Below are 22,416 nucleotides of genomic sequence, written 5' to 3'. Positions count from 1 at the left end.
ACCCTCAATAACGTCACATGACTTGAAAGGTTCATATTCATATACATCTATTCTTTGAGTCTTATATCTGTTATTTGTCATCGCACTATTATACTGCATTATTATATTAATATATTAATATTAAACAATCTATTTGTTGCAGTTATTAGCAACCTCTAGCTTCAAGATGACAAACTGTACTTAAATATAGTTTCCTTCCCAACAGGGAATCAAAATTCTAATTATGGAGACTAAATTAAAATTTCTATAACAAGAGAATCTGTAGCTTTATCCCAATAATATTTAAATTTATTATACATTTAACTATACATTTTCATTTGATCAGAAATTAACCATATATGCAAAGTTTCTAATTTTGTGATTTATTTCTAGAATTAAACTAATATAAGAACACATTATTATATCCTTTTTCATAGTATGTTAGAACACAATTGTAACAGAATTTAGTGTTCATTAAGTAATAATTCACGTTTATATTAATAATAAATTAATACAAGTTATTTTATGTAACTTACATTTTTATTAAAGTTTGTCGAACATAGTTTCGAAGGTTTGTGTCACTCTTCTACCATTTGATTCCGTTTTATTTACATAGGATCAAGGAAAATCTTCATCACTAACTTACCACTTGGTCAAGGACAATATTCTTTTAATATAATGAACAAGGAATAGAAACAATCACATTCACAACAATTTCATCATATTTTGTTTTTGAAAACAGTAGAAATTCTTAAGAAAATAGGAACTCACTGCGTCTAAAAGGAATGGGAGTTTATCCTAAATAACTATCTATCCTAGAAGTCTATCCAGTATGAGTTACTCAAGACTGAAATATCTTCATGGATTTTAACGGCACCTAGTATTACTTCGAAAAACTAAAGAACTAAACAAAAGTACCTAACCTGATATGAACTTTATCTAACCAAATAAAAAATATGCGTGACTAAAAAATACAATTGTCCAAATATTATGTAATCCAACGTATACATATTTTAATAACTTTCTAAATATATACATACATATTACTTTAACAGGAAATAAGTTTTATTAGTGTACATGAATATTATATACACACGAATTTACAGACCTTGCATACATATGACTGTTTTTTTCTTTAAAACAATGTTATTCAGTTTAGTCACATTTAGTCTAATACATATTAACACGTTGAGTGCGGTGCCGATTTTGCTATATTTTTTTGCGATCGGCTGCAGCGAATGAGCACTTCATGTCGAGCGCTCAAGTATGCTGAAGAGTATGAGCAGAAAATTACTTTGTTTCACTTTGTCGTTTGGACTGTGAGAATGGTGCAGCCAATGCACAAATTTACAAATTATAAACAGAAATTAATAGGATGGGGAATGCCAGAAAGGTAAAATGGCAATTATCAAGAGACGATCAGTCAGAAAAAGCCAAGGAAGTGTAAAGATTTACTTCAGCAGAGGGAATTTAGTTTTTACAATATATTAATTATTGTCATAATTTAACTCTTGACAATGCCAGTCTTACGCACCGATGTTGACGAAATGAAAAGTTCACTGTCAGTCCCAAGGACTGGCGTAGCACTCAACGTGTTAATATCAGAATCATAAAGGTTACACAAATAAAAAGGTAATTACATTAGAAACAATACATATCGATATTATTAAATCTTATGGATAAAAACATGAATAATTACTCAAATTATTAAAAATAATAAACACTTCATACTTTTATATATCAATTTAAAAAGTTCAATATAATTCAATATTTGATTAGAGATTGTACATCTTTGGTTTGAGATCTTCTGATTTATTCCAAAGCTGAAATAAAAATATATAAATACATAAATATAATAAATAAACATAATCACGAATAAACGCTTAAAATAAAATAATTACACTTCTCTTGCACTTTCAAAGAAACACAGTCTTCTGTATATGTATTACTCTCTTTTTTGTTGTTCGAATGTGCTTTACTTCTTCTAACATAGGGAGTTACAGGTAGGACCGGTTTATTTGGATTACAGACAGAGCATTCTTTTACTGAAAGGCAATTTCTTCGATTAAACACTGAATTTAAAAGAAAGAAATGTTTATTCAAAATTATCTGTACCTGAAAATTTTATACATCTAGTTGATCTTCTTCTCCTATCTTTCTCAAAATATGTAATATCATCATAACTACCTGTATCCATCCTTTCATTATCATCAACATTATCTTGAAAAGCATTCATTGTTCTTCTTCTCGATAAAGGAGTTTTATTTTCTTTATCCTTTACATCTTGTATATTGATGGACTTTTTTCTAGATCTTCTTTTATTTATAGGAGTATCCATTGAAGTAATAGTTCTATTTCTCAAAACTCTTATGCTGTTATTATATTCGTCTATTTTTTCCTTTCCAGTTACAGAAACGTTTTTTTGTATTTCTTTTTCCGATACACTTAAATCTATGTCATTTGTAGTTTCTTCAAATAACATGGAAATATTTGTGTTCAATGGTGAAATTTGATTTATCGTCTGAGTATATTCATAATCAATATTTTGTCTCCTAGTACTCCTACGTGGTATAATAAGATTTTCATTTGATTCCTGTAATGGTATTACTGGTTGTATGCATATATATGGTAATTTATAAATCTTTTTATTTGTAGGACTTTCCTTTACCTCGTTTTGTTCCATATTAAATATTGGTTTTTCAAAACTATTATCTTCAAAGGCAAGTTTCTTTTTCACATTAACTGATACTTTACCAAAGGAATCTGCATCAGAACTATTAGCTTTTGATATTACTACATCTAAATCCTTTTTTGTTTGAGTCTTTTCATCAATTGACACTTCATTTAAAATTATATGATCATCAAAATTAACTTCATTTTTAACCTCTGGATATTGTACTTTAGTGGATATTGTACTTTTTTTCAATATACTCTTTCCTGGTGTTTGATTAGACTTAACATAGGATTTAAAATTATATAATTGAACTCTTGGTGTTTTAGACATTTGACTTATTTTCATTAATGTTAATGGACTATCTATTTTTTTTGATCTTTCGGATAATTGTTTCTTTTGAATTAAACTTAATCTTTTATCACGTTGCATATGTGTAGTTTTATTTTCACTAGGACCAATGATCATAGATTTTGTTTTACGCTTTGGACTGTGGCTTCTGTCATTTTTTGATCTATTATTTACTACTTGATTTATATTAGATTGAAGTTTATTTGTATCACCATCATTTCCTATTTTCTCTGCAATTTTCTTTTTTTTTTCTGCTAAGAAAGCTCTAATAGAACTTGTTTTATTAGATACAACTTTCTTTCTAACAATAGTCTTTTTTTTAGAAACTGCTATAGGCAACTCCTCTTCTTTCCAATCTTGTGAACAAAGTTTCTCCAATTTATCAAATCGTGAATCACAATTTTTTACTTCCATATATGTCATATCCCAAAATCCCTGCAAATCTTCACATGTAACTAACATTTCTCCTTCTCCTGTTTCATAATCAATAATTAATTCATGAAATTTTTCGAATTTTTTAGTCATTAATAAATTTGTTTGGCCAATAGCTTGGTTTATTTGATACTGCCCATCTTTTGGAATGCCAGGTGCTGTTTTAATTTTCATCCATTTTTCACACAATTTATTTAATCTATTTGTTTCTTTATTTAAAAGAGATTGAAAATATTGTGTACTAAGTTTGTCTTCTTGAACTGAAATATTCAAACTTTCTATGACAGCATCTTTTATAGATTTGCCATTCAAGGAATGACTAAGACAAGAATCATATTGTAATTGCTGTTTTTCATTAGTACCACTTTTATAATTAGAAATTCTATTGTGAATTCTTTGTCTTTTTGAAACTGAAGGCATTATTTTAATAGGTGACAGTTTTTCTATAATCACCTTGGGAGTTAAAAAATTACATGATAATTTGTCTTTGGAATTGTTGGAAATAAAAGATTGGCCATGTGTCCTTTGATTTCTTTGCTCATTATTTAAAGTTTTTGGATTATTAATTAATCCTTTTCTAGCCATTAATTTCTTTTCTGTTACTTTTGATATTTTTTTTGAAATAGAATCACTTTTTTTAGTTGAAACAGCACTTACGTTATTATAAACTGGTGAATAAATTTTATGATGAACTAATCCAACAACAAAAGGTGGTTTTTTCTTAGCTTGTTCAAGCCTTTTTTGTTTATCATACTGGGTTTTCCATTTTGTCGATTTAGAGAATCGATCTTCATTTCTGGGGCTTGAGAACACTAAAATTAAAACATTAATAAATTATAAATAATAAAAATATACAGAACAATTTATGAAACGTAATTAGTGTGTTACACAAACCTTCGTTATATATTTTTTGAGAAGGATTTGATAAATTCCTACTCGCATTAAAAAGGTTGACTCTTTGGTTCTTACGAGATTCTTTTTGCATTTCGGCACGATTAAAACGATTCTCGATTATATTTCGAGAATTAGGTATATTTTTTTTATATTCATGTCGATAACTTGACATCATAAATGAAATATTGTACTACAATAGATAAACACACATATATTAAACTAAAGCTAGAAGTCCTGCTAACCGCTTCGCGACAGAATTTTAAAAAGAGACGTTTGAAAATGGAAGACGGGTAGCAATACTCTCAACCATACAAAGAGTATAAAACTATGACTACAAGTAATGTACAACTTTTAAAATCTTATGTTACTGACTTTAAACCATATAAAGTAAAGTACCAACTCGAGGAAAATGAAATATTGTTGTGCCATCTATGACATATTATGGCAACACAGTCAACTATAAAGCCATATCCAAATAAGTAATAGCTCGAGTTAAACCGACACTGGGCGTCTGAATGGAATGAAATATGCAGTTATGCATAGAACTGCATCGTTGCACTAGTTGTTTCTATCGAAGAAATGCCTTGTGATTTTAATTTTGCTCATATTTTTCATTCTTGTCCCAAATAAATAATATAAAAGGTTTTATTTATCTACAGTCGGTAATATAGTAAACTGTCATGAAACACTTCATCTGTGAAATGTAAGATAATTATGACTGAAGTTGGAAACAAAAGCAACTAAAATTGTACTGATATTTACAAATACTATTGAGTTGTTATTATTAAATTCTAAGGATATGATTTCTTTCAAGAAAATATAAGTAGAAAAAATTAATATTGAAGCAAAACAAAGACATGGTTTGAAATATTTAACAAGTACGATTAAACGTACAATTAAGAGTAGGATCCAAATTATTTAGTTATATTAGCTGTATATGTATATCTTATGGATTAATATGATTAATATACGTTCATTCACCTTTTTTAAACAGTAAACTTTAAACTATTAAACTTACAGTAAAATAATATTACTACAAAGTATATTTTACATAGGTAATTAATAAAACTATTTTATTTCAAATTTATTAAATATTATAGAAATTACTATTCTAATGTAATATTTAATCTTCAGCGTAATAAAATACCATATTTAAACATTCTGCTTTATTAAATTCTTTAACAAATGTCATAAATAAATTTAAAACAAATTCAATATACTGTGTACATATCATCTTGTGAGTTACAGTTCCCTTCGTTATTACTTCTGACCACGTAAAACTTGAAAAAAGAATAATCTCATTTTCTTGGACTTTGTAATAGTTCGTAGTTTTTATTGCTCACAGCATTACAAAAGTTTTGTTTTAGTAGAATAATTTTATTCATATATAAATTTGTGGTTCGAGAAAGTGGGGAAGGATGTTTATGATTGTCGGAGAAAAATTAGTTTTTAAAGTTAAAGTAATACATTTAATTTTGAGTGTAGCGCGTGAAATCAGGGTAGGGTGTCTATGAAGAAAGGGCTAGTTTTAGGTTAATACATCTGGTTTTGACTACAGCATGAGAACTGGGCAGAGTGTTGGTGATTTGCAGATAGGGGAAGTTAGGTTTGGTATTAGAATTCTTGGGGACTATTACACTAGCGTGAGTCATACGAGACCCGACCACCACCAGTATGATACACACTACGAGAATTAATCCGGGATTGCTCTTATATATGTATATAAAATATGATTAAGGATGTGTAGGAATAAAAGCGTATCCCATGGCACGCAACAAATTTTCTATTTCAATCGCTTCGCGATCGAAAAGTTGCTTCAAAAGGGCTCTTCTTGTTGTTAATGAAGCGTATCTACGTACAGTACTCGACTTCTTGGTTCCTTTCTTTGGATGTTCTCCTTGTTCGCTGAGGATTACAGATTTTTTACTATAAAAAGAATACCCGATTGAAATTATTTCATCGATCTATCATGCATTTTGATGATACAGGTTTTACACTTTAAATTCATCCTTTTGCAAATCAGATTCATCCTTTTGCAAATCAGATTCATCCTTTTGCAAGTCAGATTCATCCTTTTGAAAGTCAAATTCATCCTTTTGCAAATCAAATTCAGCCTTTTTGCAAATCAAATACATAAATATTTTATTTAAAAAAACATGGAATATAAATTAGCCAGTAAGAAATTAAAAATATGATTAAAAAGATGTATGTAGAAGCGGGATCACTTGTGTCGCAATGGAAAGGCGCCGAAATTAAACAATTGTTGGCGCGAAAGGATGTTTAGGTTAGGATCGCGAAAGGCGAAGTAATGTGCATATAGTACGTATGCGAGTGAATAAAAGGCGAGTGAATAATGAAGAAAGGTCAGATTATATCAGGAGTTAGAAAGAAAAACGAGAGAATGCCGATCAGATGCGTAATTAAGAAATCATAAATCAGTTGTATTTTACTCTTAATTTCCTTTAGCTCATAATAAATACATATTAGAATTTAATAACATCTGCTTTTTATGTCAATCACACATATTCCTACATGTATATGATTAGATATTTATTTAACAGTAATTACCAATTCATTAAAACATATATGTATTGCAAATACATATATTATAATTACATTAAACATGTGTATTACATATATATAGATAAATATATATGTATATACATAGCCTAGACAATAATAGTTCCCCTACAGCCACTACTAGTAATTTGACATACGTATTCATGTAATAATTATAATAATTTGTGGAAGTAACAGTTGCAACACAGTTATTCATTACATCTACCTAATGTTTTCAATATAAAGAATTAGTTAACATATTTCTTATACAAAATTTTTCATTGGGAAGGGCTTCCTCAACGAGGTTCATCGTTGAAGAATGTGGTGGTACACAATACATATGTACTTTAATAAATTGGTAATAACTTTTTAATAAATGTCCAATGTACCTCTTTTTAATAATATATTTAATTTCTTACTGTCCAATTTATATTTGATGTTTTTTTAAATAAAATATTTATGTAGAAGTACTTGCTTTGCAAAAGGATAAACTGAAAGTGCAAAACCTGTATCATTTTCAAAGCTGATATGAAAAATTGAGCATTGATCAAATATAAGTAGGGCTATAGTTCTAAGAGATTCCAGTAGCTGATAGAGATGAAACTATCAGAGAGAAGGGTGAAGGAATAAATCTTACAAAATTTCAGTTTGAAACGGGATATATAATATTAAACAATATTGATTGGATAATACTATAAAAATTATATGATGTATTTAAATAATAATATTACATATTGAAATTAAAAAGTTTTGTTTGAAGTTAGAATTGCATATGAAAATTATAAAAATTCACAAGTAACTTTCTGTTCATATTTTTATATTTTTTCTCTATTCAGTATTATTTTTATAAAAAATTTCAACATTATCCAATTGCAAATCTTCATTTGCAACAAATATTTTTGCTTTCTCTGCAATTGGGAAAACTGATTTATAATTTAATAATGTTCTTCGCCTTTTTTAATGCAATATATATCTAGTTATATTTATAAATATATTTATTTATTTCTATATCATAAAAAGGATGATATTTAATGGGACGGTTAATACGAAAATTATTTTATGATTCATTTTTTTTATATAACCTGGATTTAAAAAACGAATACACAATTTATCTAACCTAACTAAGAAAGAAACTTACGTTTCGGACAACAAATTAAATTTTTCTTCTGGTTGTTTAGATCGTTGACAAATTGAAAACATTTTCCAAAAATTTTGTTGATTGAAATTAAGTCACTGATGGTTTATATTTATTTAAACATATTTAAAGGATATTCAAAAAATATTATTACAAGATATCGATGTATGTCATGTATAGAATAAAAAAAAAAAAATTGACGTATGTAGTATAATACAAAATTTACTGTTCTATCAAATTTTAGTATAAATAATTAGACATTTCACTTAATATTATAAAATAAAATTAATATCCATATTTTCTATGTCTTTATCTAAAAATGCATATATCACAGCATTTTTTTAACTTTTCAACTTTTACAAGTAATACGTTTATTTATTATTTGAAATAATTCAGATTTTATAAGTAAATAGTATTAGCGAAACACTCTGTGTGTTATAATTTATTTATATGAACACGAGGTTAATAACATAATTGCTTTACGAGGTACGTATCTACACAATCAACTGTGTACTGGAATGTGAATGTTTATGGTCAGAAACGAAGAGAGCTTTAAGGAAAGCAGTGTATAATAACTATTCGTTAAAAACAAGAACGTTGCTTTCTTTCAATGGTGATTAACGCGTATAACATTTGGTTATATTTGCTAGCATTCGGCTACATTCGACAGCATTTGGTTACGTTTGGCAGTATTCGGCTGTGTTCGACAATATTTGACTGCGTCTAGTAACATTCAATTGAAGATCGAAGAATAGATGTGCATCTGCTGTGCTTGATGTTGCTTTCATGAATTGTGTTCGTCATTTTGCTAACTCTACTCATCTCTGCTCACCACACTATTAAATCCTGTTATCTTTTGGTAACTACTTTATCGACCTAGTAGTAGACTGATGATTGCAGGGGTGGAATGAAAATGTAAAGTTTTATAAATAAAAATTATCTCCTATACTTTTAACTTTTAAGTTATTTCCTCTATAATGTTAATTTCTCAATTACCATTATTTAAGGAAAGGAAAAAGAGATAAATGTAAATGAGTAAGTGGAACTTGATCTTTGTATGATTGTTTTATCATGCTTTCACATACATATTAAGGGAACATTAGACAAAATAAAAAGATTATCAATATTTTTACATAAATAGAAATTCATTGAGCACTTCAAGTTTTCGACATTGCAAATGTGTATGTATCTGTAAAAAGTTATTTAATTTGATTGACTAACATTCAATGCATATAAAGTGTATGCTTCATTGAACGATATAGTTAATTCACTACTTTACCGATTGTACACCATAATTACCAATGGTAGTCTATGATCGTCATTATTTCAAAGTATCCTTTTTCATTGTTGCGGTATAAAATATTTTAATTGAGCAAGTTTCTGTTCTGTTTAAATGAGACAACTCATGTAATTTTGATTGAACTTTATTTGGGATAAGTTCGTCCAATTTTTCAATTATTTCTTACCTATTTCGACTTTGTTTACAAGCATTATTGTTGTATCTAATAGAATTTCGTATTACTTTATTAGATTACAAGTTTTAGAATCTGGCAACAGTAACATTTTCCATAAATAAAAATTTATTTCTACTCTAAAAACAGAAATCTTTATTTGAATTCACTGTAGTTCCCATCATAAGGTACAATCAGTTTCAATCCTCTGTTGGTAATATTGCGGGTGACATCGAAATGATAACTCTCTGAAATTGGACGAAAGAAATATATGCAATGTCAGATCTTTTCTGTACCTCTTCTTTGGTATTACGTCTATTCTATACTTCGTTTGTATAGAATAGACGTAATTGATATTAAGTCTATTGTATACCTCGACTGTATTATAATCTTATTTTATATCGCATCGGTAATTAGTAACATTGAAAATGACACCGAAATGGTAAGAAATTTACCTCTGATGATAAGTTTATTCAGTATCTTCTTTATAGTAGTATGATTATCATCTTGTTCGTGAGTAAACTTCGCAGCTTTGTCCAATGTTCTGTTTTATCGTGAAATTTATATTTTACATACACGTTTTGCACATTTGCCAATAGATGACAGTAAATGTTACAAATATATTATGGGCAAAATTTTAATTTGTATTTAAATCTGTACAAAGTGAATATGAATTCTCTTTAATGAAGTATTTCTAGCAATAAATATAAATACGTAGGAGTTTAATTTAATATACATATTAGTATCTTTGTAGTTATAGTACTATATGTTTTAATGACAAGGTCTTTTATATTTATAGAAATCGTAGATAATTCACGATAAACTTCACTTTTTGATTATGTTCAAAAATAATAATAAAAGTATCGGTAGTTTATAGCAAATGGAACGATTATAGTCTCAGCTAGATCATAGCGAATATCTGCTAATTGATGACTATAATCACCGTTAGTTAACAGCAAGCGTGAGACATTGAATAACTGTAATCACTGTTAGTAGACAGCGGATATCAGTCGTGAAATGACTATAGACACCATTAATAGATTTTGAATATCAGACGTGGGAAAACTATAGTCACCGGTAGTTCACAGTCGACATTAGACGTTGGTCAATTATAGTCACTGTTAGTACACAGAAAACGTCAAATATTGAATAACTATAGTCACCGGTCATATATAATAAACGTTATACGTTAGACAATTATAGTTATCGCTGGTACACACCGAACGCCAGAGGTTGGATGATTATAGTCACCGTTAGTAAACAATGAAAGTGACGGATGATCACAGTCGTCAGTAGTACACAGCGAACGACAGAGGTAGAATGACTATAATCACTGGTAATACGTAGTGAACATTAGACGTTGGACAATTGTAGTCACTGTTAGTACACAGAAAATGTCAAATATCGAATGACTGTAGTCACCGGTAATATATAGTAAACGTTAGACGGTAGACAATTATAGTCACCGGTAGTTCATAGTCAACGTTAAACATTGGATGATTGTAGTCACCGTTAGTAAACAACGAAAGATTAATGTTGGTCGATTGTAGTCACTACTAGTACACTGCAGACATCAGAAGTTGAATGATTATAGTCACCGCTAGTAAACAACGAAAATCTGATGTTGGACGATTATAGTCTTCGATAATACACTGCGAACGTCAGAGGTTGGATGATTATAGTCATTTTTAGTACACAGAAAACATCAAATATTGAATAACTATAGTCACCGGTAATACATAGTAAACATTAAACGTTAGATAATTATAGTCATCGGTAGTTCACAGTCAACGTTAAACATTGAATGATTGTAGTCACCGTTAGTAAACAACGAAAGTCTAATGTTGGACGATTGTAGTCACCACTAGTACACTGCGAACATAAGAGGTTGAATGATTATAGTCACCGTTAATAAACAACAAAAGTCTGACGTTGGACGATTATAGTCACTGATAGTACACCGATCTTTAAACATTGGCTGACTATAGTCACTGATAGTTCACGGCAAATGTCCGTCGTTAGATAACTTTACTCACCTATAATAGTCAGCGATTGTTAAACGTTTATTGCTTATAGTCACTGTCATCTTGGCCGTCAGATATTGGGTAACCATAGTCACCTATAGTTACCGTTAATATCGAAAGGGTTAATATTATGCGTTAACACGTGACTGCAGAATTCAGTAAGTTATAAATCCGCAAGAGGGCAACACTGTAAGTAATAAACTTCCAGGTTATCCTATAAATTATGACATCGTTGATAAATTACATTTACGAAACGTAAAATGCAAATGTGAATTATAAATGGAAATATGTTACCGTCATTTCGTACTCAATCAGATTTCTTAATGCGAATAGAATATTATAATTTTTAATGCAACAAATCAATTTTATAAAGCGCATTTCAGCAATTTTTGTTTACATATCGATTAAAATTGGACACCCTGTATAATTGTATGCAAGTTCTAAATGTATCGGGAAAGATGTAGGAGAGAGAATGTACGAAGCGTTTCAATATGAATTATTTATTCAGTGAAAATAATAGACTGGAGGAAAACCGAGCAGAATTTACGAAGGTTATTGCCACGCTGCCTCGTTGCAGATTTGCGTAAGGTCTTTTACTTTTATCAACACGTAAACTGAAATGCAGATGCGATTTTAAAGTAGTCGTATATCGTATCTCCACCTACGTTCGTAGAAATGATGAAGCGTGGGCGAACATGTTGATTTGTACTACTGTCTCGCACAATTTGCAGGTTTGTAAAGCTAGACTTGAACATTATATTAGTATCATTACGCCTACGTGTAAATATAGGAAGATGCAATTAATAAATTTATTACGAAAAATTGTTGTATGGAATATTGGAAAATAAATATTAATTAAAATGTCTTCTGTACATGTATAAATATGTGTTTTAAATACACACATATACGTATATATTATATATTATATGTATTATAAGTACATATGTCAATTAAACAATATTTTCATTTTTGCATAATATTTTATATAATATATTATTTATTTAATTGAACATTAATTGAACATTTAATTGAATATAGAATGTGTTATAACCATATAGAATATATTATAGTCAAATTTATTACGAAAAATTATTGTATGGAGTATTGGGAAATAAAAATTAATCAAAATGCCTTTTGTGCATGTATACATATGTGTTCTAAATATACATATATATTTATATATTATATATTATATGTATCATAATTACATATGTCAATTAAACAATTATTTGCATAATATTTGATATAATATTTTATTTAGTTAATTAATCACGAACATTACATAAAATATTATAGTCATCGTTAGAATATAGAATGTATTATAGTTATATACATTATATTATAGTCAAATTTATTACGAAAAATTGTTATATCTATATTAGAAAATAAAAATTAATCAAAATGTCTTCTATACATGTATAAATATGTGTTCTAAATACACACATATATGTATATATGATATATTATATGTATCATAATTACATATGTCAATTAAACAATTATTTGCATAATATTTGCTATAATATTTTATTTAGTTAATTAATCACATAACAACATTACATAAAATATTATAGTCATCGTTAGAATATAGAATATATTATAGTCACCATAGAATATTAGTATACTGTGTTATGTGAAAGTATAAGTTTTGAAATTTAATTTTTCCTGTTTTTAGGGAGCTAAAAGTATATTCACAATCAGTACATTAACCTATCGATTACTATATGGAAAATCATATTTCAATTCGATCAATGAACTTGCTTTTCCATTTTTGTATTATGTTTCATTTCATGTGAACGAAATTTAATTGTTTTTGTTAATTAAAAAGTATTTGATTAATGCAAATAATTATATTGCGAATTAAATAATTCTTAAGTGTTAAGTTAGTATATTGGACAATAAAATAATACTGTCAAACAAATTTATTTTATCAGTATACTTAACATATAATTTCAACATAATACTAACATATATGTTCTGCTGATTATGAAAATATTCCAAGTCATACATATTTTGCTTCGAGATATTAAAGTTTTTGCATAAATTAAAAAATTAACTTTCACCATAGCATAATTTCTTTTTTTTGGGGACAAAAAAATCAAGGTCACTTTGATTAGAAATAAAATTGAAATAAAATAATTTTCAATAGTAACGATTTTAACGTTCATTAAATCTATATTTTTGAAGTCAATGTCACGTGAAGGTCACATTATTATAGATCATTAAATTCTTTCTGTGTCAAAATATACTGCAATGTGCTGTAAATTTAGGATAACTCAATAGACTCAATGGAAATTTAGGATAACTTTTACCAAAAACGAATATTTTTGGGAATTTTTTCGATCACAATTCCTAGTTTATATAGAAAAATATTAATTGTTGTTCGAAACCTTCCTTTTGTCGCACAAATGCAAACGTTTGAGAAATTATGGCGACTTGTATGTGTCACATAACCTATAAGGGACAGATCTAAATCTGGATGGAATATGACTTTAAGAGAAATATCCAGTAGAAATAATAAATTCTTCGATTCTTCTACATCCAGGAAAACCTTCAGAAACGTTACCTTTGACGTGAAACATTCTGTAGGCGAACATATTTAAACTAATGGCCACTTGTGACGTAATAATTCTTACATGATGTATGAATGAATAAGAAAAATCCCTACAATGTACTATGCGTAATCGTATCATAAACGTTCATTATACGCAGTCACGAATATACGTATTCTCCGATTAAATTATATCGACAACTCACATCGATAAATATGTATTTCTTTACTGTATTTATTCGAAGTTACGTCATCATAGCTCATGTAAATGCATCATAATGCATATGCATAAATTTATCCATGAAAATGAGCGATTGGACGCTATTAAGAATTGAAATTACATTATAAAAATTTTTAATATTACAACGAGAATTTTCAAACTCTTTTTACAGTCTTTAGGTGTTTCAAAAATTTCTTTTCTCAAATAATTTTATAATTATATTATATTATATTATTATGTTATATAATTATGTAATTATATAATTATTCTCAAACTTCCATTTGGTAGGTCATTGAATTATTTTCAAAATTTTTTTTCGGTTGGGCTGTAATTATTTTCACTGCGTAGGAGAAAGTGTACTTGGATTATAAAAATTGGGGAAAAATAAAAATCTCTATTTCTTTTTAACAATAATACTATCAAAAGAGTGAAAATGATTCGCTTTAAGATAATTTAGTTTTAGGATTTTTGAGGACATGTTGCTGCTTTAGACTTTTATTCACATAGGAATGTAATTATATATCCTAATAATTATGTATAGTTATATATAATATTATATACGGCTCGCGAGTTTTAGTGTTAATAAAATTAAAAAATAAACATTAATTTTCCTTACATTATTCATATAAATAAAATTGCATACACTAATACACCTTTTCACTAATTTTGAAATTTTTTTTTATTTAAAATCTGACTTTGATTTGAAATTTTTCATAACATGTTATTTTTAAAATATAATATATTGTTGGATCTACTAGATTATAAAATCATAGTTCAATGACATTGGACATAATACTGCAAAACGTTATATACATTGATAAAAATGATTTAATATAGTGAGATTGTTTTCTTATTATATATATAATAACTTAATTAATAAAATTATCAAATAACAATGATAATAATAATATACCTACAACAACAAAGATATAATAATACTGATGATAAGAATGAAGACATAACAAAAATAATAATAAATAAATAAATAAAGATAATAAAAGCATAATATGATAAATAACAATAATACTGAGAGTTATTTATTTGAATGAGTCATAATATGTTCAGCCACTTCCAAATATTTTTGAAGTTAATAATATAAAATATAAATTACTAAGATTAACAAGTAAATAAATAAAAATAATAAAAACATAACACGATAAATAACAATACCGAGAGTTATTTATTTGAATGAGTCATGTTATATGAATAATATGTTTAGTCACTTCCAAATATTATTAAACTTAATAATATTAAAATTAATGTATTAAAATTAATATAAAATTGAAATTAATTTTATTATATCATATGTTATGTTATAATAAAAGTTTGAATATATGCACGATGACACCTTAAAATTCGAACCGGATAAATGTTACTTCAATCAACAAATAAGACGACAACTATAAAATTCTATTCATTAATTATTCGCGAATAATAAATATGCCAATTCATCGTCATTCGTGGATAACGAATAAATCGATTTCATTCGTCGTTCGGAAAATGCAAGATATAAACAATTTAATTTCTTCCATGAACTTTATTTAAATATCTATATTCGAGCATCTGTATCGATTTAAATATTAAGAGATTATTAATGTTACAAAGTCTATTATATAACGCACAGGCATTCGGAAAGTTTCACTGCAGCAGTGGCGCTAGGGCGTAAAATTTATTACAATGTGGTTTCGACACGTAACTACTTACTTTCGAATACACAAGATTCTATCTACGTTCTTTATTGACTAGTCTACCGTGTCGTTACATTCAGCCTTTATTTCAGATTGCACCGCCATTTACAGAATTATGCGTTAATTACATTGTTACATTTATTTTCTCTATGCCTCAATAAACTGCATTTTATCTACTTTCTCATCGTAATACTCAAAGTATTAATAATAAATAATATTCAAAAATGTGAACTATAATGCATAAAATTCATTAAGCATATTTTAAAAATCCAGTTACTAAAGTCCTAAACAAAAGGGTAGCTAAAAGTCCCTAGAAGTCACTATATTCCTCAACTCTCCCAAGATTAACTCTCCCAAGTGGTATGAAAATGATCATTCGTCAGATATTATTGAGAAATATCACGTTTTTCATTTTCTTCCACAATTTTGGCAACGAAGTAATTTTTAATACCATAATTAGATATTAAAACAGAAATTTAATATGTTCAAAGCTACGTTTCGTCGAAGAGACTATTACGAATAATATAGTAAATATGACTCAAAAAAGTGAATTATAATGCATAAAATTCATTAGGTATATTTTAAAAATCCAGTTATTAAAGTCCTAAACAAAAGGGTCACTAAAAGTCCCTAGAAGTCACTATATTCCTCAACGAAATAACCTCACGATGATTAACTCTCTCAAGTGGTATGAAAATGATCGTTCATCAGATAATATTGAGAAATATCACGTTTTTCATTTTCTTCCACAATTTTGGCGACGAAGTAATTTTTAATACCATAATTACATATTGAAACAGAAATTTGATATGTTCAAAGCTACGTTTCGTCGAAGGGACTATTACGAATAGTATAGTAACTGGGATGTATGTATAGCAGCATGTTGAACCTGTAATCCAAACAGCAAAATGACGTTTTGATAATTCAGAGCGACAGTGCATACGCGTATATAACGGTTATGGACGTGTACATATATGTGTTACTATACGTAGAAATAGTTATGACGTGTCCCTGCTTAATGTCTGGGAATTAAAGCGATTTTCACTGCTATTAATGCTCAAACGTGCAGCGAGTTTTACACCAGACCGTGATATATTCTGACTTTACACGCACTCGGATCGTAGATCTCCCTGTTGTGCGTTTAATGCCTACTGACGGCATCATAAATATTCTGTCCCCAACATCGATCAATTCTAGCAGAAGATCTATCCTCTTCTGCGTGATTCAACAAGTGTGTAAGTTAACACTAGAATTATCGAACGAGTTAAAAATAATACGCCTCAGGTATCTTATCTTTGCAGTCATTAAACACAGATACACTGAGAACAATGAGAGGAATGGAGATAATTTGGAGAAAAATTTAGGTTAATTTTTATTTGGAAAGTAGCGTGATTATACAAGTTGTTCTAGCTAACTGAAAATTTTATACGTGCATATGTGAAAATGTTTTTATCGTTTTGTAAACGAGATTTTAGTTTCAGTTGGTGACCTTTTAGCTATAGTATATGTAGTATTGGATGTCCCAAAATTTACGCAAGAATAATTTTGTTAGGAAACAGGTTTTCAATTAAAAATTGTATATATTGCACAACAATGAAGACGCGTTGTTCTTTCGTATAGATTTTTAATAACCATTTTTAATAGCTTTATTATTTATTATTTTTATTTTTATTATTTTTAGTAACCCTGAATTTTCAACTGTCACGCTGTCTTTTTCTTTCGTTGGCAACACTTTATCGCACAAATGGCGCAAAATTTAAATCTTGCGTGATTTTTGGGACACGCTAAATTTTAATTATTCGAAATTGCACGTAATAAAACATTTAGGACTTGATTCAATTTATTTATTTTCTCAAATTGTCCAAAGGGATAAAATTTATGTTAATAAATTAAGCTTCCTACGAGAGTTTTAAGTTAAAATTAAACTCTTTTGCAAGACTGAATAGCATTAACATGTAATTTTCTGTTCAAAATTTTGTTGCTATAAAGAAGTTATAAAAAGATTATTAAAAGTTTCCTTTTTTAATCGTATAAATTTATATAGTTATGTATATAGTTTTAAATTGTCGAAGATATTAACTACATTCGTTTGATTAATATTATAATAATTTCTACAATTAATTTTTACAATTATTTTTACAATAATTTTGATCGAATGTATGCAACTTTTGTTTTATTTAAATCTACACAGTAGGTTATTTATATTTATAATATGTTATTTAATTTATATATGTTATTCAACTTTAAAGTACTATATGTATTATTTATAACCTTTACAATTATAATAGTAAATAGATATTTGAAAACTGTGCACTATAGTGATATAACGTTAATGTTATTAATAATTGTATGCAAGTAATACAAACCTGCATTAGTTAATATTGACTTATTTAATATTTCAATATATTTTATATTTATCTGTCACATAATATTATATTACACCTGTGAGTATTGGTTTTATGAGTATGAGTGTAGGTTTTATATGTGTGAATGGTATTGAGATAGAATAAATGAAAGTCATTTGGGATAATATAAATATAATATGTGCGAGTGGAATCTAGTGTGAATGTTGATCAAAAATGTTTAGAAGAATGTGCCAGAATAAAACAGTTTCGTTAGAATTGTGAATGAGTAAACATGTGTGAATAAGAGTGAGAGAGAGCGAGAGAGAGAGATAGAGAAGAATTTTCTAGATAGTTTGAATCTTTTTGTTTAAAATATTATATTGCAAATTGATGTCAATATTTAATTATCATTATATAAATATATTAATTTGTTAACTGTTAAAAAACGTATAAGAAATTGGTTTCCATTTCTATCCACAACACTATGACTTACAAATTTACCTAAATAATTTTTATCTCGAATAATAATTTTTATCCTTTATCCAGAGTATGGGAATTTAAATTAGCAATACGAATATAATCATAAATATAGTTATAAAATAATTATGAAATTCTAATGAAATAATTCTCTTCGTAAATAATAACATTTTTGTTTTATATTTATCCAAACATTTTACAGAAATGAAAAATAATAATAGAGAAATAGAAATTTTTTATTTTATAAATCATAGTAAACGTAGCATTAAGGTGTTTGTTGTTTCTCAATCGCACTGTATGTGATCACATATCCACGAAGCGAGTTCTTTTGACCGCAGAGAGCACGGTTGGTACCAACTGGACACCTTTCTATCCTTGTGGGATATCCCCTGAACAGGAGTTACCGGTCGAGATGCCAATGTGCTCGAATTTATATGTGTTTTCCTGGTAGGTGTTCTCCGATTTACACTGGTGACACGCGACTGGTGTCTATTAATAATGAATTTTACTTCAGCCGAATTGTCATTCTACATTTCCACACGAGAAGTTACTATCGTAGTACTGTGGCTTCGTTCACGTAAGAAATCTTATATTCATTTATATTTATATTTAAATTTGTCTGCATTCATTTTCTACTTTATCTCTGTGAAGAAAAATATTTCTTAAACGCAGGTCAAGGACCTTGAGAAAAATAAAAAAAATAGATTCTACGCAAAAAATTGTTCTTTGTGAATTCATTTAAATTCATATTACGTCGACTTGAGATGATTTTCGTGTGATTAAAAATAAAGGGGATATTTAAGTGTTCTGTTTTAGTTTGCACGTACTGTGAAATGATATACAGGTAGCCCTCCTACAACACGGCATCCTATAACACGGTTTCGCTCTAACACAATAAGAAAATTGCAGAAACCTTTGTACAACACTGTACTTCTATATGAGTGACGACGAAGAAATTTATTAAATTAAAGTTGCATTAAATTAAAATAATATTTTTGTTTTTTTGTTTTGTTTTGTGTTGTACATACATTCATATTGTTTACGACGAAGAAATTTATTAAATTAAAGTTGCATTAAATTAAAATAATATTTTTGTTTTTTTTTGTTTTGTGTTGTACATACATTTATATTTTGAATAAAAATTAAGTTGTTTATGTAGATTTAAAAAAAAATTTGTTTTTAGTAAGTTTTCAGAACGTAACCCCCAGTTTTGTACATGGGATCTCATACAACACGGTTTCACACAACACGGCATTTTCTAAGAACCTATCTACCGTGTTATAGGAGGGTTACCTGTATATCCCTTTTTAATAGTATTTAATTATTATATTATGCCATAGAATAATGTATATATTATACATATATACAGGGTGGGTCAGTAAAAATTGCTTCTTAGGTTTACGCCTTTATTATTATGTTTATTATTTGGGATGATTTTCGTGGGATTAAAAATAAAGGGGATATTTAGATGCTCTGTTTCAGTTTGCACATCCTGTGAAATGATATATATTCTTTTTCAATGATATTTAATTATATTATATCATAGAATAGTGTATATATTATACATATATACTGTATACAGGGTGGGTCAGTAAAAATTGCTTTTTAGGTGAACACCTTTATTATTATGCATAGTGAAAAATATTTAACATGGATTTACATGGTTTCGAGGGAAATATATTTTGATGGTATTAGTTTTCTCGTATGTGGACGTATAGAGGACATCTGAAGGTCATTGTTGTTTTTTTAAATAGAATTATATATTTTTCATGACATCAGTCGATGAACCTTGACATATTTCATAAAAGAATATTAACCAATTAATATTAAAAAATCATTAATTCATGAGATATTTTAATTTCATTATTGTACCTGTAAATACTGGCATATACTGGTTAGGTATATAAAATATTACACACTGTTTCCTTCGCCTGATATTTTTGTGAAATTAAACTAGAGGGATCCAATTAGTTGACATGCATCAAATTATTACACTAATATTTCTTCATGTCGAAAAAATTCTCCACTTTTTCCTCGAACGTTTACACGCTGTACATATGTACCATACTTACTGGTAAGTGCAGTTGTACATGTCCCAAGAGACTCCTTGTTTATCAGAAAAAATATCAGAAAGTACCCATAAATAAGCGATCATGCATATTTATGAGTAATAGTCTCCTGTATGCTGACTGGATCCGAGATACCAGTTGGTAGCTTTGGTTGAATAATGCTCGTATGTAAGTACATGGTGCGTACATGTTCGATTCGATTTCGCGCAGTGTACAAAATCTGCCGACTTTTCGTTTTATCCTTATCTCTATCTCTCTTCTATACGTCGCTGTTGCACTTGGATATATTTCCATTCCCATTTCTTATTTTCATTACAGCAACGCTATTCCTCGTCCACTTTTCTTTCATCTTTGACAATTTCCTGTTCGCTTACATCATTTTCTATTCCGCTCGTCTTTCTTTCTACGACTTCATTTTCTCGTACCTTGTTACCCGTTAATGCGCTAAGACTTTATACTTTTTCTTTGTTACAACTCTGTTTCTCTTCCTTTCTCTCTCTCTCTCACTTGCTTTCTGTTACTTACTCGCGTGCGCAACTCTTGTATTCTTTTTCACGCCGTTAGAGACAGCCTCGAATCGCGTACGAATTAGAGGCAAACGCTAGGAGTCGGGTATACGAGATACCTAGCGAGGTACCTACGAAGACGTTCGTTAATCGTTAATCCGAGGAGTCGAAAATGTCACATGCTGCCACTGCTTGATACATGGCAGATGAAAATTATTCGACAGAACGTGGGTTAAGGATTATTAAAGGGCAGTATGCGTTGTCCCATCTTGGGAGAAACCCCAGACCCAGAAGACCGTTAGGGTCTTCTGGCAGCCAGATTCTGATTGCTGTTTTATTTCAAGTTCCGTGTCCTTTCTTTCTTTATTTTCAATATATTTCATACAATTCTTTACTTCCCTCGGGTCACCGGACACGAGGCATTCTTTAGCCACTAATGTTAGAAAGCAGGCAACAGCACTTAGGATTTGGCTGACAATAGGCCTGCAAAGAAAGGGACCAGGCCATGTGCGATGTCGCGACTTTCGGAGCCATAAAGTAACGGGGCCTTCAGGAAGGGTCACGAATGTGCGGGTGACCCACCAGCAACCCCCTTTGAGGGAGAGGCTTCCTCCACCGGCAGACCTGGTCGCGGAAGACGGTCCTCCCTTCTTTGGGGGCATCTGATTCGCGGACCGAGGGCCCACCCTCGGTCCTGTCAACCACCAATGGGAAAACCGATTTCCCTTTGGCAATCATGGGCTTCGAAAGATCGTGCATCGCACAGTCAGTTAGAACAGTAACAGTCAACAGTCAGTTCATTACCAGTCAATCAGTCAAGCAGTATCAAACGCAGAGAGTTCAGTACACATCACGCAGTCTGCAAAGACAGTCTCCATCATCAACCAGTACACAAGCTTTGTGGATAATCAGTCCAGTGGATTGACTATCTGCTACAGAATCAAGTCGGGCACCTACAACTCATAACGTGTGACAACGTCCAACCATTGGACATTTGAGCGGAAGACAGCCGAACCATTTGGTCCTTCACGCGCGTCTACAGCACAGTTGGCCTTGCAACCCAA

The 22,416-nt window shown here is 29.1% G+C and overlaps 1 protein-coding gene across 1 annotated transcript; it reads right to left on the bottom strand.

Moving 5' to 3' along the window:
- Positions 1-1,791: 1,791 nt before the first annotated feature.
- LOC108546656 (disks large-associated protein 5-like) lies at positions 1,792-4,018 on the bottom strand. Its single transcript, XM_017898866.1, has 4 exons — positions 3,544-4,018; positions 2,095-3,474; positions 1,881-2,024; positions 1,792-1,802 (listed from the first exon to the last, which is right to left on the bottom strand). The coding sequence occupies exons 1-4, from the start codon at positions 4,016-4,018 to the stop codon at positions 1,792-1,794; spliced, it is 2,010 nt and encodes a 669-aa protein (XP_017754355.1).
- Positions 4,019-22,416: the final 18,398 nt, after the last annotated feature.

This window comes from Eufriesea mexicana, unplaced genomic scaffold (genome assembly GCF_001483705.2).
Source record: "Eufriesea mexicana isolate 0111107269 unplaced genomic scaffold, ASM148370v2 scaffold745, whole genome shotgun sequence".
Lineage (NCBI taxonomy): Eukaryota > Metazoa > Arthropoda > Insecta > Hymenoptera > Apidae > Eufriesea > Eufriesea mexicana.
This window is presented reverse-complemented; position numbering and strand designations above follow the sequence as displayed.